At 47.4% G+C, this 12,452-nt stretch overlaps 1 protein-coding gene across 2 annotated transcripts in view; it reads left to right on the forward strand.

Annotated features, from left to right (window-relative positions):
- Positions 1 to 8,292: 8,292 nt before the first annotated feature.
- The window catches only part of LOC142497941 (ly6/PLAUR domain-containing protein 8-like), a 414,350-nt gene continuing 410,190 nt past the window's right edge, over positions 8,293 to 12,452 (forward strand). Inside the window, exons 1-3 of one of the 2 annotated variants that reach the window (XM_075606413.1) lie at positions 8,293 to 8,417; positions 9,138 to 9,251; positions 12,206 to 12,361. In XM_075606413.1, the coding sequence (XP_075462528.1) occupies positions 8,366 to 8,417; positions 9,138 to 9,251; positions 12,206 to 12,361 (322 nt within the window). In that variant the 5' untranslated portion in view covers positions 8,293 to 8,365. The remainder of the gene's footprint in view (positions 8,418 to 9,137; positions 9,252 to 12,205; positions 12,362 to 12,452) is intronic. The other variant, XM_075606411.1, reaches the window with a different exon arrangement.

Here is a 12,452-nt window from a genome sequence, read left to right on the forward strand (position 1 = left end):
CTGGCACCACCTACAAACTATAGATTGTAGCAAGAGCCCCTCCCTCTCTTTCCCTTACCCTAAGACAACAACGTTACCATCCAACACAAAAAAGGCGTTGAGCAAGGCAATGCAGACGGACTTTCCCACCAGGACCAGTGAGCTAACATCTTCAAAAGGTGTCAGGCCAGTTAAACCGCTGGACGAGGCGCTTGCAACAAAGCCTTCATCTTGAGGGAGGAGGTGTGATGGTGAGGGGGTAACCAGGCTCAATAATAAAGGTTAAGCCCACTTGGTTGCCCCTGATCCATGTTTTGAGGTCCTAGAGCAGAGGTCATCAAACTCTTAGTCCAAAAGAGCCAAATATGAGTAGCACGGCGATTTAGAATTTTTCAAAGAGCCATAAATATATTTTTACAAATACGGTTGATTAACCGTCATGACATCAAGCTGTCCCCCCATCAGTATTCCCCCACATCACATCAGGCTGCCCCCCATCATTATTCCCCTCCATCACATCAGGCTGCCCCCACATCATTATTCCCCCTCATCACATCAGGCTGCTCCCCCCCCAGGGCCACCAACAGAAACCATGGGGCCCGGGACAAATGAAAGCAGCAGGCCCCTCCCCCCCCAAACCCATAGCGTACCCCCCTAAACCCATAGCGCACCTACCACGAAAAAATATCTTTTAGCGCGCAGCTTTTACTTAACTGTTTTTTTATTGTGATACAGAAAAAAACATTACAATGCAACCTATTTATTTTTATATTTTCAACAAAAGACATGTTACTTGCTGCCTGGGTGGCTGATTGGGTTGGGTGGATTACTGGGTGGGTGAATGATGGTTGTTTGACAGTTGAATGGCAGTGGGTGGGTAGGTGGGGGAAAGACAGTGGGTGGGTGGGTGGGTGAATGACAGTTGAATGACAGTGGGTGGGTGGGTGAATGACAGTCGGTAGGTGGGTGAATGACAATTGGTTGGGTGACAGTTGAATGACAGTGGGTGGGTGAATGGGAGACAGTGACTGTGTGAATGACAGTGACTGTGGGGGAGACAGTGACTGGGTGGGAGACAGTGACTCGGTGGGTGACAGTGACTGGGTGGGTGACAGTGACTGGGTGGGTGGGAGAGAGTGACTGGGTGGGAGACAGTGACTGGGTGGGAGACAGTGACTGGGTGACTGGGTGGGAGACAGTGACCTTGCCAGACAGTGACTGGGTGGGTGGGTAGTAGACAGTGACTGACAGTGACTGGGTGGGTGGTGACAGTGACTGACAGTGACTGGGTTTAGACAGTGACCGTATACAGTGACTGACAGTGACTGGGTAGGTGGGTGGTGACAGTGACTGGGTGGGAGACAGTGACTGGGTGAGTGGGTGCCAGACAGTGACTGGGTGGGTGGGTGCCAGAAAGTGACTGGGTGGGTGGGAGACTGTGACTGGGCGGGTGGGAGACAGTGACTGAGTGGGTGGGAGACAGTGACCTTTGACAGTGACTGACAGTGACTGACAGTGACTGGGTGGGTGGTGACAGTGACTGACAGTGACTTCGTGGGTGACAGTGACTGGGTGGGTGGGTGATAGTGACTTGGTGGGAGACAGTGACTGGGTGACTGGGTGGGAGACAGTGACTGGGTGGGTGGGAAACAGTGACTGGGTGGGAGACAGTGACTGGGTGACTGGGTGGGAGACAGTGACTGAGTGGGTGGGAGACAGTGACTGGGTGGGTGGGAGACAGTGACTGGGTTGATGGGAGACAGTGACTGGGTTGATGGGAGACAGTGACTTAGACAGTGACTGCGTGGGTGGGAGACAGTGACTGGGTGGGTGGGAGACAGTGACTTTGACAGTGACTGACAGTGACTGACAGTGACTGGGTGGGTGACAGTGACTGGGTTGGTGGGTGGTTGACAGTGACTGAAGTGACTGGGTTGGTGGGTGGGTGGGAGACAGTGACTGGGTGGGAGACAGTGACTGGGTGGGAGACAGTGACTGGGTGGGAGATAGTGACTGGGTGGGAGACAGTGACTGGGTGGGAGGCAGTGACTGGCTGGGAGACAGTGACTGGGTGGGGGACAGTGACTGGGTGGGAGGCAGTGACTGGCTGGGAGACAGTGACTGGGTGGGGGACAGTGACTGGGTGGGTGGGTGGTTGACAGTGACTGAAGTGACTGGGTTTAGACAGTGACTGGGTGGGAGACAGTGACTGGGTGGGAGACAGTGACTGGGTGGGAGACAGTGACTGGGTGGGAGGCAGTGACTGGCTGGGAGACAGTGACTGGGGGGGACAGTGACTGAGTGGGTGGGAGACAGTGACTGGGTGGGAGACAGTGACTGGGTGGGAGACAGTGACTGGGCTGGTGGGTGCCAGACAGTGACTGAAGTGACTGGGTTGGTGGGTGGTTGGGAGACAGTGACTGGGTGGGAGACAGTGACTGGGTGGGAGACAGTGACTGGGTGGGAGGCAGTGACTGGCTGGGAGACAGTGACTGGGTGGGGGACAGTGACTGAGTGGGTGGGAGACAGTGACTGGGTGGGAGACAGTGAGTGGGTGGGAGACAGTGACTGGGTGGGAGACAGTGACTGGGTTGGTGGGTGCCAGACAGTGACTGGGTGGGTGAGTGGGTGGGAGACAGTGACTGGGTGGGTGGGTGGGTGGGAGACAGTGACTGTGAGTGACAGTGACTTGGGAGACAGTGATTGGGTGGGTGGGAGACAGTGACTGAGTGGGTGGGAAACAGTGACTGGGTGGGAGACAGTGACTGGGTGACTGGGTGGGAGACAGTGACTGGGTGGGTGGGAGACAGTGACTGGGTGGGTGGGAGACAGTGACTGGGTTGATGGGAGACAGTGACTTAGACAGTCACTGGGTGGGTGACAGTGACTGGGTGGGAGACAGTGACTGGGTGGGAGATAGTGACTGGGTGGGAGACAGTGACTGGGTGGGAGGCAGTGACTGGCTGGGAGACAGTGACTGGGTGGAGGACAGTGACTGGGTGGGTGGGAGACAGGGAGTGAGTGGGTGACAATGACTGGGTGGGAGACAGTGACTGAGTGGGAGATAGTGACTGGGTGGGAGACAGTGACTGGGTGGGAGACAGTGACTGGGTGGGTGGGTGCCAGACAGTGACCTTGGGAGACAGTGACTGGGTGGGTGGGAGACAGTGACTGGGTGGATGGGAGAAAGTGAAGAGCAAAAACACAAAAATACTGCATTGTCGCATCATTTACACACAGTCACAGCGATGCATTTACAACAGTCAGGTGCAAGAGCTGATACTCTAGGACAGGGGTCATGAAACCGCAGCTCGCGAGCCACCTGCGGCTCTTTGGGCACGTTCATGCGGTTCTCCCCTCATTATTTGAAATTGAGGGGCAGGTGCGATGCGGGAGCAAAATGGCGGCGATTCCCCAGCGGTCCCGGCACGCGCATGCGCAGGTCCCCAAACGTGGGACAGAGGGGGAAGTACTAGCTCTTCTTGCGACGCTCCTTCCCCCCCCCCGCTCCCAACGTGGGACGGAGGAGGAAGTACCAGCTCTTCTTGCGGCGGCCACTCCCCCCCCCCGCTCCCAACGTGGGACGAAGGGGGAAGTACCAGCTCTTCCTGCAGCTGCCCCTTCTCCCCCCCCGCTCCCAACGTGGGACGGAGGGGGAAGTACCCGGCACTCTTCTTCAAGGGGTGGAGTCACATTTAGTGATTGTCGGTTACGCAATTTATAGTCCATCGCATGGGAGAAGCCACAATATCAACCAGTCATCAGGTGAATAACTGACAACGCCTCTAAACATTGGCAGAAGCATCAGCTGTTGCATAATGCGGCAACGTAAGTGGTAAGTATACGGAGCGTATATACATTAATACTGAAAGGCAGGTGTGTAAATAAACCTGTCTGCTCAGGATAGGGTATGTCCATAATAATTATCTATTTGAAAAAACACCCATCGAGTGCATTTGACGGCAGTGGATATTCACAGTTGAGTGCAAATAGCCGCACGGCTATTCACAGTTGAGTGCAAATAGCCGCACGACTATTCACAGTTGAGTGCAAATAGCCGCACGGCTATTCACAGTTGAGTGCAAATAGCCGCACGGCTATTCGCACTCAGTAGGAAATAAAATGGAAACAAAATAAACATCCAAGCCAGGAATCGAACCCTGGTCCACTCTGTTAATAGGCTGTAACATAACCACTGAGCTACAACACTTTCTGATGCTTTGAGTGAATAAAGGCATAGAAGTCTATTGACATTACAGTGTTCATAGCCGCACGGCTATTCGCACTCCGTAGGAAATAAAATGGGAAAAAAATAAACTTACCAGCCAGGAATTGAACCCTGGTCCACTCTGCTAATGGCCTGGAGCTTAACCACTGAGCTACAGTATAAGACTTTCTGATGCCTTTGTAGTGAGTAAAGGCAGAGAAACCTACTGACATTACAGTGTTCATTGCCGCACGGCTATTCGCACTCAGTAGGAAATAAAATGGAAAAAAATGACAGAACACTCCCCTATTGACATTCTATACCCCCTGCATCTGTGATCAGCGCGACTTTAGGCTGAGTCCCCAGTCAGCACTGTGGCACGCACCCGGCGGGGGGGCGGCGCGTGCACAGCGCTACACCGCGATCTGCAAGTTTAAATACACAGCAGTTGCCGCCAGCACCGCTGCAGGCATCACGCTATTGCTCACGCGTGCACCAGTGTGCTGCGGTGGTGGGGCCGATGCTGGCCGATGGGGGGGGCATCACAGCAGTTGACACCTGCCATGAAGCACCTGTCTCGCGATGCAGCTCCCACGCGAAACGGGGCTCTCTCTGACGCCGGCGTGCCGGAAGCTTAACCCAGACTACTTCCGGCGCTACCATAGGGAGACACCGCGATTTTTTTTGCAGCAATTTTTAATTTTTTTTAATGAACAGGCGCCTGGCTGCGCGGGGGCCCGGGCAGCCGGGTCCCCCTGACCCACGGGGCCAGGGACGCCAGTACCCTTTCTCCCCCGCTGTTGGCAGCCCTGATTAAGATCAATGGTGTACAGCACATATATCGTAACCCAGTTTATAATTGGTTTACATCATTATGCATAAGGCTGCGTCCATGTTTAGTGCTTGAGGGCGGAGGCGTGCTTCCACTCGGCACTGAGCCCCCACAGCCGCAATGAGAGTGACTTTAGTAGGGGCTCGCCTACGCTTCCGCGCGCTTGCGGAAGAGTAGCTCTTAGGGAAATTTTAAATTTCCCCGCTTGCCAGACCGCAGGGCCGGTCACGTGAGCGGTTCGCCGAATGAGCGCGAACCAGCTCCGTGACATCACTGGCCCGCCCGCCGACACGCCCCCGACGCGCCCCCGGAACCCTGGCCGAGGCCTTATGTGTCTGGCCAGGGTGAGCATTGGGGCTTGAGACGCTTGCAGAGCAAGCAAAATTGAATTTGCCGCCTCCAAGCGCGTCACATAAGCGGTTCACCTAATGAGGGCAAACCAGCTCAGTGCCATTGTGGCCGCGCCCCGAGATGAGCTTGCACCTAGCCACAAATTGCACGGCCGAGCAGGGCGCAGCGCTCGTGTGCCAGCACGCCACGCTCCCTCTCAGGCCGCAGCCTAAGGCTTAGTCGATAGAGACTGAAGCCGTGCGGAGGCGCTTTCCCTGGCCTTAGAGCACGTGCCGTCCGTGGGCATGTCTGAGGGCGGGCCAGTGACGTCACGGAGCTGGTTCTCCCTCATTTGGCGAACCGCTCACGTGACCGGCCCTGCGCTCCGTCAAGCTAAGAAACAAAAGATTTCTTAAGACACGCTTCCACAGGCATGCGGAAGCGTGTGCGAGCCCCTGCTAAAGCCGCTCTCATTGCGGCTGCAGGGGCTCAGTGCCGAGCAGCAGCGCGCCTCAGCATGGGTCAGCGCCTAAGCGATGACCAAGCCCGAGGCCTAAGGACTCGGGCATGGTGCCTCGGGCCGCGCTCTTGCTCTGCCTCGCCTGCAGAAGCTGGTGCTTTTTTGTGGCCTGACAGGTGAGGCAGTGAGCGCGCTTTGGGGGTGGGGAAAAGGTGTGGCGGAGGTGGGGCGGGAGGCGGGGCTAGTTCCATTGGATGTTTGCTGTCACGTGACCGCTCCTCCGCTCCCCTCAGCGCGTATATTTAAACTTGCCTGTCGCCTGCATTTCCACACGCCTCCGCACGTATGCGGAAGCGGCTTCTAAGGCTGCGGTCCCACTAACTACTACAGCGCACGTCTATGCGATCAAGCCCCGCCCACCCAGTTCCTCCGGTCCCAGTCCCTACCTTGTCACGCACCTTTCCCCAGCGGTGCGCGACAGGTTTTCAGGCAGGCAGGGGAGTTTGAGATTGGCATTTGTGACGGAGGCGTGTCCACGCCCCCGCCCCCGCCGGCAGTTCAGCCAATGAGGGCAAACCAGCCGCGGGATGCCATGGCCACGCCCCTGCAAACCTACTGCCATGCCCCCTCCCGTCGCAAATGTTCTCTCTCCCCTCAGACCGCAGATCGCGGTATAGCCCTCTGCATGCGCCACCCCCCCTGCCGGGCGCGTGTCACAGTGCTGACTGGGGCTCCGCCTAAAGCCGCGCTGATTACAGATGCAGCGGGTATAGAATGTCAATAGGGGAGTGTTCTGTCTTTTTTTTCCATTTTATTTCCTACTGAGTGCGAATAGCCGTGCGGCAATGAACACTGCAGTCAGTAGGTTTCTCTGCCTTTACTCACTACCAAAGCATCAGAAAGTCTTATAGCTCAGTGGTTATGCTCCAGACCATTACCAGAGTGAACCAGGGTTCAATTCCTGGCTGGGATGTTTATTTTTTTCCCATTTTATTTCCTACTGAGTGCGAATAGCCGTGCGGCTATTTGCACTTAACTGTGAATATCCACTGCCGCATTTGACGTGCATGGGGTAGATGGTATTAATAGTCACATAATATTCAGTGTGGTATGACCCATCGCATCAATAGGGCAACGTTCAGAGTTGGTAAAGGACACTTAAATCGTAGAAGTGGATCATAAGAATAGAGAGTCGAAGTCGGATTTTCAAAACATATGATATATTGAGTATTAGAAACATGAGCATGGCACCATCAGAGTGAAGTCCAAAGTTCAAAGAGGATTCTGTCAACTCAGGCATTGTATACAACAAAGGATAGTATGTCTATCCCAGGGGCCAAGCAACTTCAGCTAGACTCATTTTCAGATAAGCTTTGCACTATCACAAGCCTCACCTAGGAGATTCCAGAGAGATTCAGGGGCTCAAGAGTTAAAGAACGGAAAAAACAAAATATATACATCCTTTTACAATTCTTTGGGAGGTATTCCCTTCAACCCACAATAATGTCTTGATTGTAGAGGGATGGTAATTTCATAGGCTAATTATATCGAGATCATGTTCTGCCTGGTTCACTCTCCCTGAGAGCAGTATTCCCAGGGAAGTAGCAATATCAATCCCCTTATTCCTTAATATATATATATATATCCACAATTGGGAGAGGACACTCACTGTACAGCACGTGTGTCCCTCTGCAGCCGGTGAGTGGTTGGAAGCCATCAGTGTGCAATCCGCTCAAAAAGTGCACAGAAGTAGATAGAGGGCTGCGTCGCACCACCAGAGCAATAAACAAGGTCGAGAGGGTGACTGCAGAAAAATAAAAAATGTATTTGATCCTAAAAATGAGGTGAAATGGGCCAACATGTTTCCCGCGGCAAGCGCTTTGTCCAGGTCCTTGTTGGGGAACACTCTATCTACCTCTAACTCCTTAGAATTCCTGTATTTAGAAAACTGGGTTCTCAGTGATTCAAGAATGTTCCATATGACCCCACAGGCATCAAGGCACAAAGCATCATGTGCCAGTCTACCCGTACGTTTACTGTAGGATTTCTTTGTACCCGCTTTCACTTAGTGTGACTGGCTGCATTGGTGACCCTTTTGTTATACTGTTACATTTTTCTGTAAAACCTACAGTATTCATTTTTAAGTTAGGCGAATCAAGTAATTTTTTGACCAATTACCAACAATTAAATAAGTGTTGTATTCGTGGCAAATGTGAATGATGGTAAATAATGAGCTCAGCTCTGCAAATTACTTGAAAATATCTATTTCCTGGTGGCAGTGAATCACTTCAATTAAAATGGTTACTGATATTGGCATAATGAGAAAAATTAGATTTACATTAACTACCAGTGTGCCAGGTGCTACCAGTGTGCCAGGTGCCTCATCCAATTCTTTTGTTGACTTTTCCAATCCTTACATCACTGCCACGTCAACTAACTTTGTTTCAAATGACTTATGTAATCCTCTGTAACATGGATATAAATATCAGGACCGGAGGTTGTGTTACTCCAACCAGAAGAAGAAGACACTTGAACACAAAGAACTTCTTCTATCAAAATGACGTCTTTCATTTGCACTCTCTCTATCTTCGTGGCTCTAATGAGTACAGGTGAGCTGATTTATTCAATATCTTAATTTCCATGTACCAAAATGTTTACAATGTAGCCAAATCAATGATGTGTTGTTGGTGTGTGCATTAGATATAACAGCATTTGCAGAATAGAGATTTTTATTCATGCCCTAGTCATACACAATTCAGTGCTCAGGGGGTTATGTAGCAAGGTCTCCCATCTGTAACTGAATAGCACTAAATGAAACGATGAAACATCCATTCAATTTCCAATGGGGTTTTTTTGCATGATAAATGTGGTGCTATATCTGGTCCACTTTGGCAGCTGCAAGAATATGATATGCAGCCCCCATCAATGTCAGTGGTTGAGCCTCACTTCAAAGTTATCAGAATATAGATGTTACTAACTAACTCATCCTTCCTAAGCCATCACCACCAGTCCTTATTCAATCTATCATAACAGACATTATGTGACAAATTGTGAACATTGTTATTCTTTGTTTTGGTCCATGACCTAAAAGTATTCTGGCATGTGAGAAATGCATGTTGCATGTTCAATTATATTGATGCATAGAAACATTATCTATTATATCCGTGTCAAAATGATTTGTAATTACATTGAAAGAGTTTGGCATGAAACCCACAAGTCTGTCTAAGCAAGATCAGCACATGAGTAAGTACAGTACACCATGTACTCTAACTTGTGGCCTCAGAGATGCTACTGTACTAAATGTTTTTTCCCCCTCTCTTTTCTTGCAGTTTATAGCATCAAATGTCAACAAGGTTGGAGTATCAATTCTGAAACAATTTGTTCTACAATAGAAGTTGAATGTTCAGGGTCTTGTATAACATACTCAGAAAACTGTTACATCGGTGAGTAATATATTTACAAAACCAAGTATTGTGATCCGTGTGACTAAATGCAAGAGGTAAATGTATTTCACAAGGGAAAACATAATTAAATAATGTACATTTATTGAGATCCTGTAGGTGCAAAGATGAATGGTGTACTTATGCTTTGAGGGGTACTTGTGGGTGTTTAGGATTCAACAACCAATCTTTTACTGTTAGCATTGAATTACAAATCCTCCTCGGGGTTTAATGTGAACAATAAATTATTAATTGAGAATTTAAAAATTTTAAACAATGATTAAGAATACATGTGCTCATAATCTATTTAACCAATGTTGGTTGTAGTGGAGAATATTAGGTAAATAAGTACATTGGGAAGCTTTCCCTATTACTTGTTATATGATCAGAACAGTCTTTATTAGAGAATAACACAGTTGGTTTGGATTTGAAAGACAAGAAATGTTCTTCTTGCATAATCATGTCCAATTAAATACATTTATACTGGAATAATTGGGAAGCAAACTGTACAAAACAGATGGGTATATCTAGGTCTTACATCGTGTATGAGATACTTAACAGAACACACGCCACATAGCAAGCTAATATCTCTAGTATCATTGTACGTTCTTAAAAAAAAAAAAAAAGTGATAAAAATCTGTATATTTTATTCCCATTAAAGGGCTGGATATAAGTTATTTATTACTACTCTGTTGGAATAACAACCGTACAGTAATTTACTTGCTCGCTGCTTATAAAACCCGGCTGCACCGCACATTTGATAAAGCTTTAAACACAGGTACTAGGTTACACATCGATGAACAAACATCTCCTCCATCTCGGATACTCTTCTCACCTGAAGCAGGCCATCATAACTACAACACTAATTGCATTATGTAATTGACAATAAATACTGTAAATAAAATACTTGCCACCCATATATTTCAGCCGTTCTAAAATGACCAGCTTGCAAAATCTGTAAATCAATGAATGTAGAAATCAAGACAGCTTTTCTCAATATATTTATTTCATACTCTGTATAAAACAAATCAACAGAGTACATAAATAATCATTATAAACAATACATACAAATTATCTCTCTTTATAAATAATAAACAGGAACACAACCATTGTCTCTTAAATATGAAAACACAAAACTTCATACTTAATAACATTGAACAATAAAATACTATAATCACCCCAGGTTAATAGCGTATAAAGGAGGAACGGCTCAGTGGGTAAAGGGACTGCATGTGAAACTAACGACATTCATTTAAAAGCAGGGAGCCTGGTACCAAACTCAGTGTCAGCTCCTTGTGACCTTGGGCAACTCATTCTATCTCCATGGCCTCCCTGTGCCACCAAAACTGGATTGTAAGTTCTGCAGAGCGGGAGCACTTGAAATAAAATATTATACTAACAACCCACATAGAAAAGGGAATTACTGGCCACTAATTCACTGACTGGGTTATAAAGACTTTGCATTGGCTCATCATCTCACCCAGCCAGTGTTGTTCGGAAAGGGACAATTAGCCACGGCCACTTTGCTGTGGCCATTGAGCCGCGGCCGTTCAGCCAATGAGGGACAGTTAGCTATGTTAGAGCTTCTAGGGTAAGGGGGTTAAATGTAGGAGTTTTAGGATAAGGGGTCACATTTATAGTTTTTAGGGTAAAGTTTAAAATGGAGGGTTTAGGGCAAGGGGATAAGGATTTTGGATTTAGGGTTTTTAGCTAAGATTTTAGAGGTTGCCTTACTTGCAGCAGCCAAATGTTCTGGCGGTGGAAAGGCTGCGGCAAGTTGTCCTAGACAAAAAATGTTTGCATTCGTGTACATGATCAGATAAACAGGGGAAAGCAAGGAAAATGCATGAGAAAGATTATTAAACTAATTGATTATGGAGTCCGTATCCAACAGAGCAAAAACATCCAATCTTGTGTGTACTGGGCCAGCCTTGCAAGTATTTCCGCCCTGTTTTTGCATTTTCATCAACATTATGAAGGTCCCAGAATACCGGTTATTTGCAAGGGTTTGGGCATGTGAGATGGGATTTAAGAAAATGTAAACATGCATACAGTACCTGTGCAGAAGGTCAATAGGACTTTGGTACTTTGGTACATATTGTATTGTTAAATTCTTTTCCCCAGCATTGTTCCACTTTTTCCTTGATATACACTATAAACCAGATAGTTTGGGGTCTTTATCCTTTCACCATTTCTTTAATGCTATTTTTCTATTCCCCTGTGTTTTATTTCCAACCAAGTCGCACACATATGAGAGACAATGTGTATTGTAATTGTGAGATCTTAACATGCAATGAGAATTGTGTATGCCAGATATTGTTACTTAATACCTGTGTATGCACTTTGCTCCATGAATGTGTTCATAAAGAAAGAGAAGGGGCCTTCCTATTAAGTTAATATCCCCTTCCCTTTACAGTATATAACAACAACAATAGTTACAGTACAGTAAAATGTCAAGATTTTCTCATTTCAATATAAATTTGCCTACTGTATCATACTAGTATCAAGAACAAATCAAACTGTTTTCCTAAATAACACTTTTCACAGTTTGGACTTTAATTAATATATAATATTGAATAAATATGGCGAGATGACATTTACCCCTCAAATAATCCATTCATGCCCTTGATTGAAAACGGTCACACTGTAGACTCTTCCCTCCATTATTTATTTTGCTTACAATCTCTACTTTAATGCTCTCTAGCTTATTTTCTTATTTGTCTCTTTCTTGGCTTATTTTGTGTTGTCTGACATGATCGTTCGTGCCAATTTCCACAAAAATCCCCCTTTCAGTGGAAAATAACCTGAACGAACACTTTGGACAATACAGAATGTCCTCCTTTGTCTCACCCACTAAATGCCCCATCACATACAGTGTGTACACTCGTTACTTTCCTCCGTGTCTTGAAGATTATTTTGCTAACATGACTGGTTTTCCTCCTGTGTTTTTATCCCAGACAATGTATACCGCCCATCAATCAGAAAAGGTTGTGAAGCTGAACAGAAACTCTGTAATACAATTTTCAGTATCAAAACAGATGATTTGGTTGAAGCCAGGGTACCAACTCAGTGCTGTGAGACAGACTCCTGCAATCAGGAACATACTTTTCAAAGTAAGTATAAATAGGTTTATGAACTTATAAAGATCATGAAACTTAAAATTCTCCTGATAATGTTTTTAATAAATCAAACATCATTTGTTGC

Source organism: Ascaphus truei, chromosome 6, assembly GCF_040206685.1.
Source record: "Ascaphus truei isolate aAscTru1 chromosome 6, aAscTru1.hap1, whole genome shotgun sequence".
Lineage (NCBI taxonomy): Eukaryota > Metazoa > Chordata > Amphibia > Anura > Ascaphidae > Ascaphus > Ascaphus truei.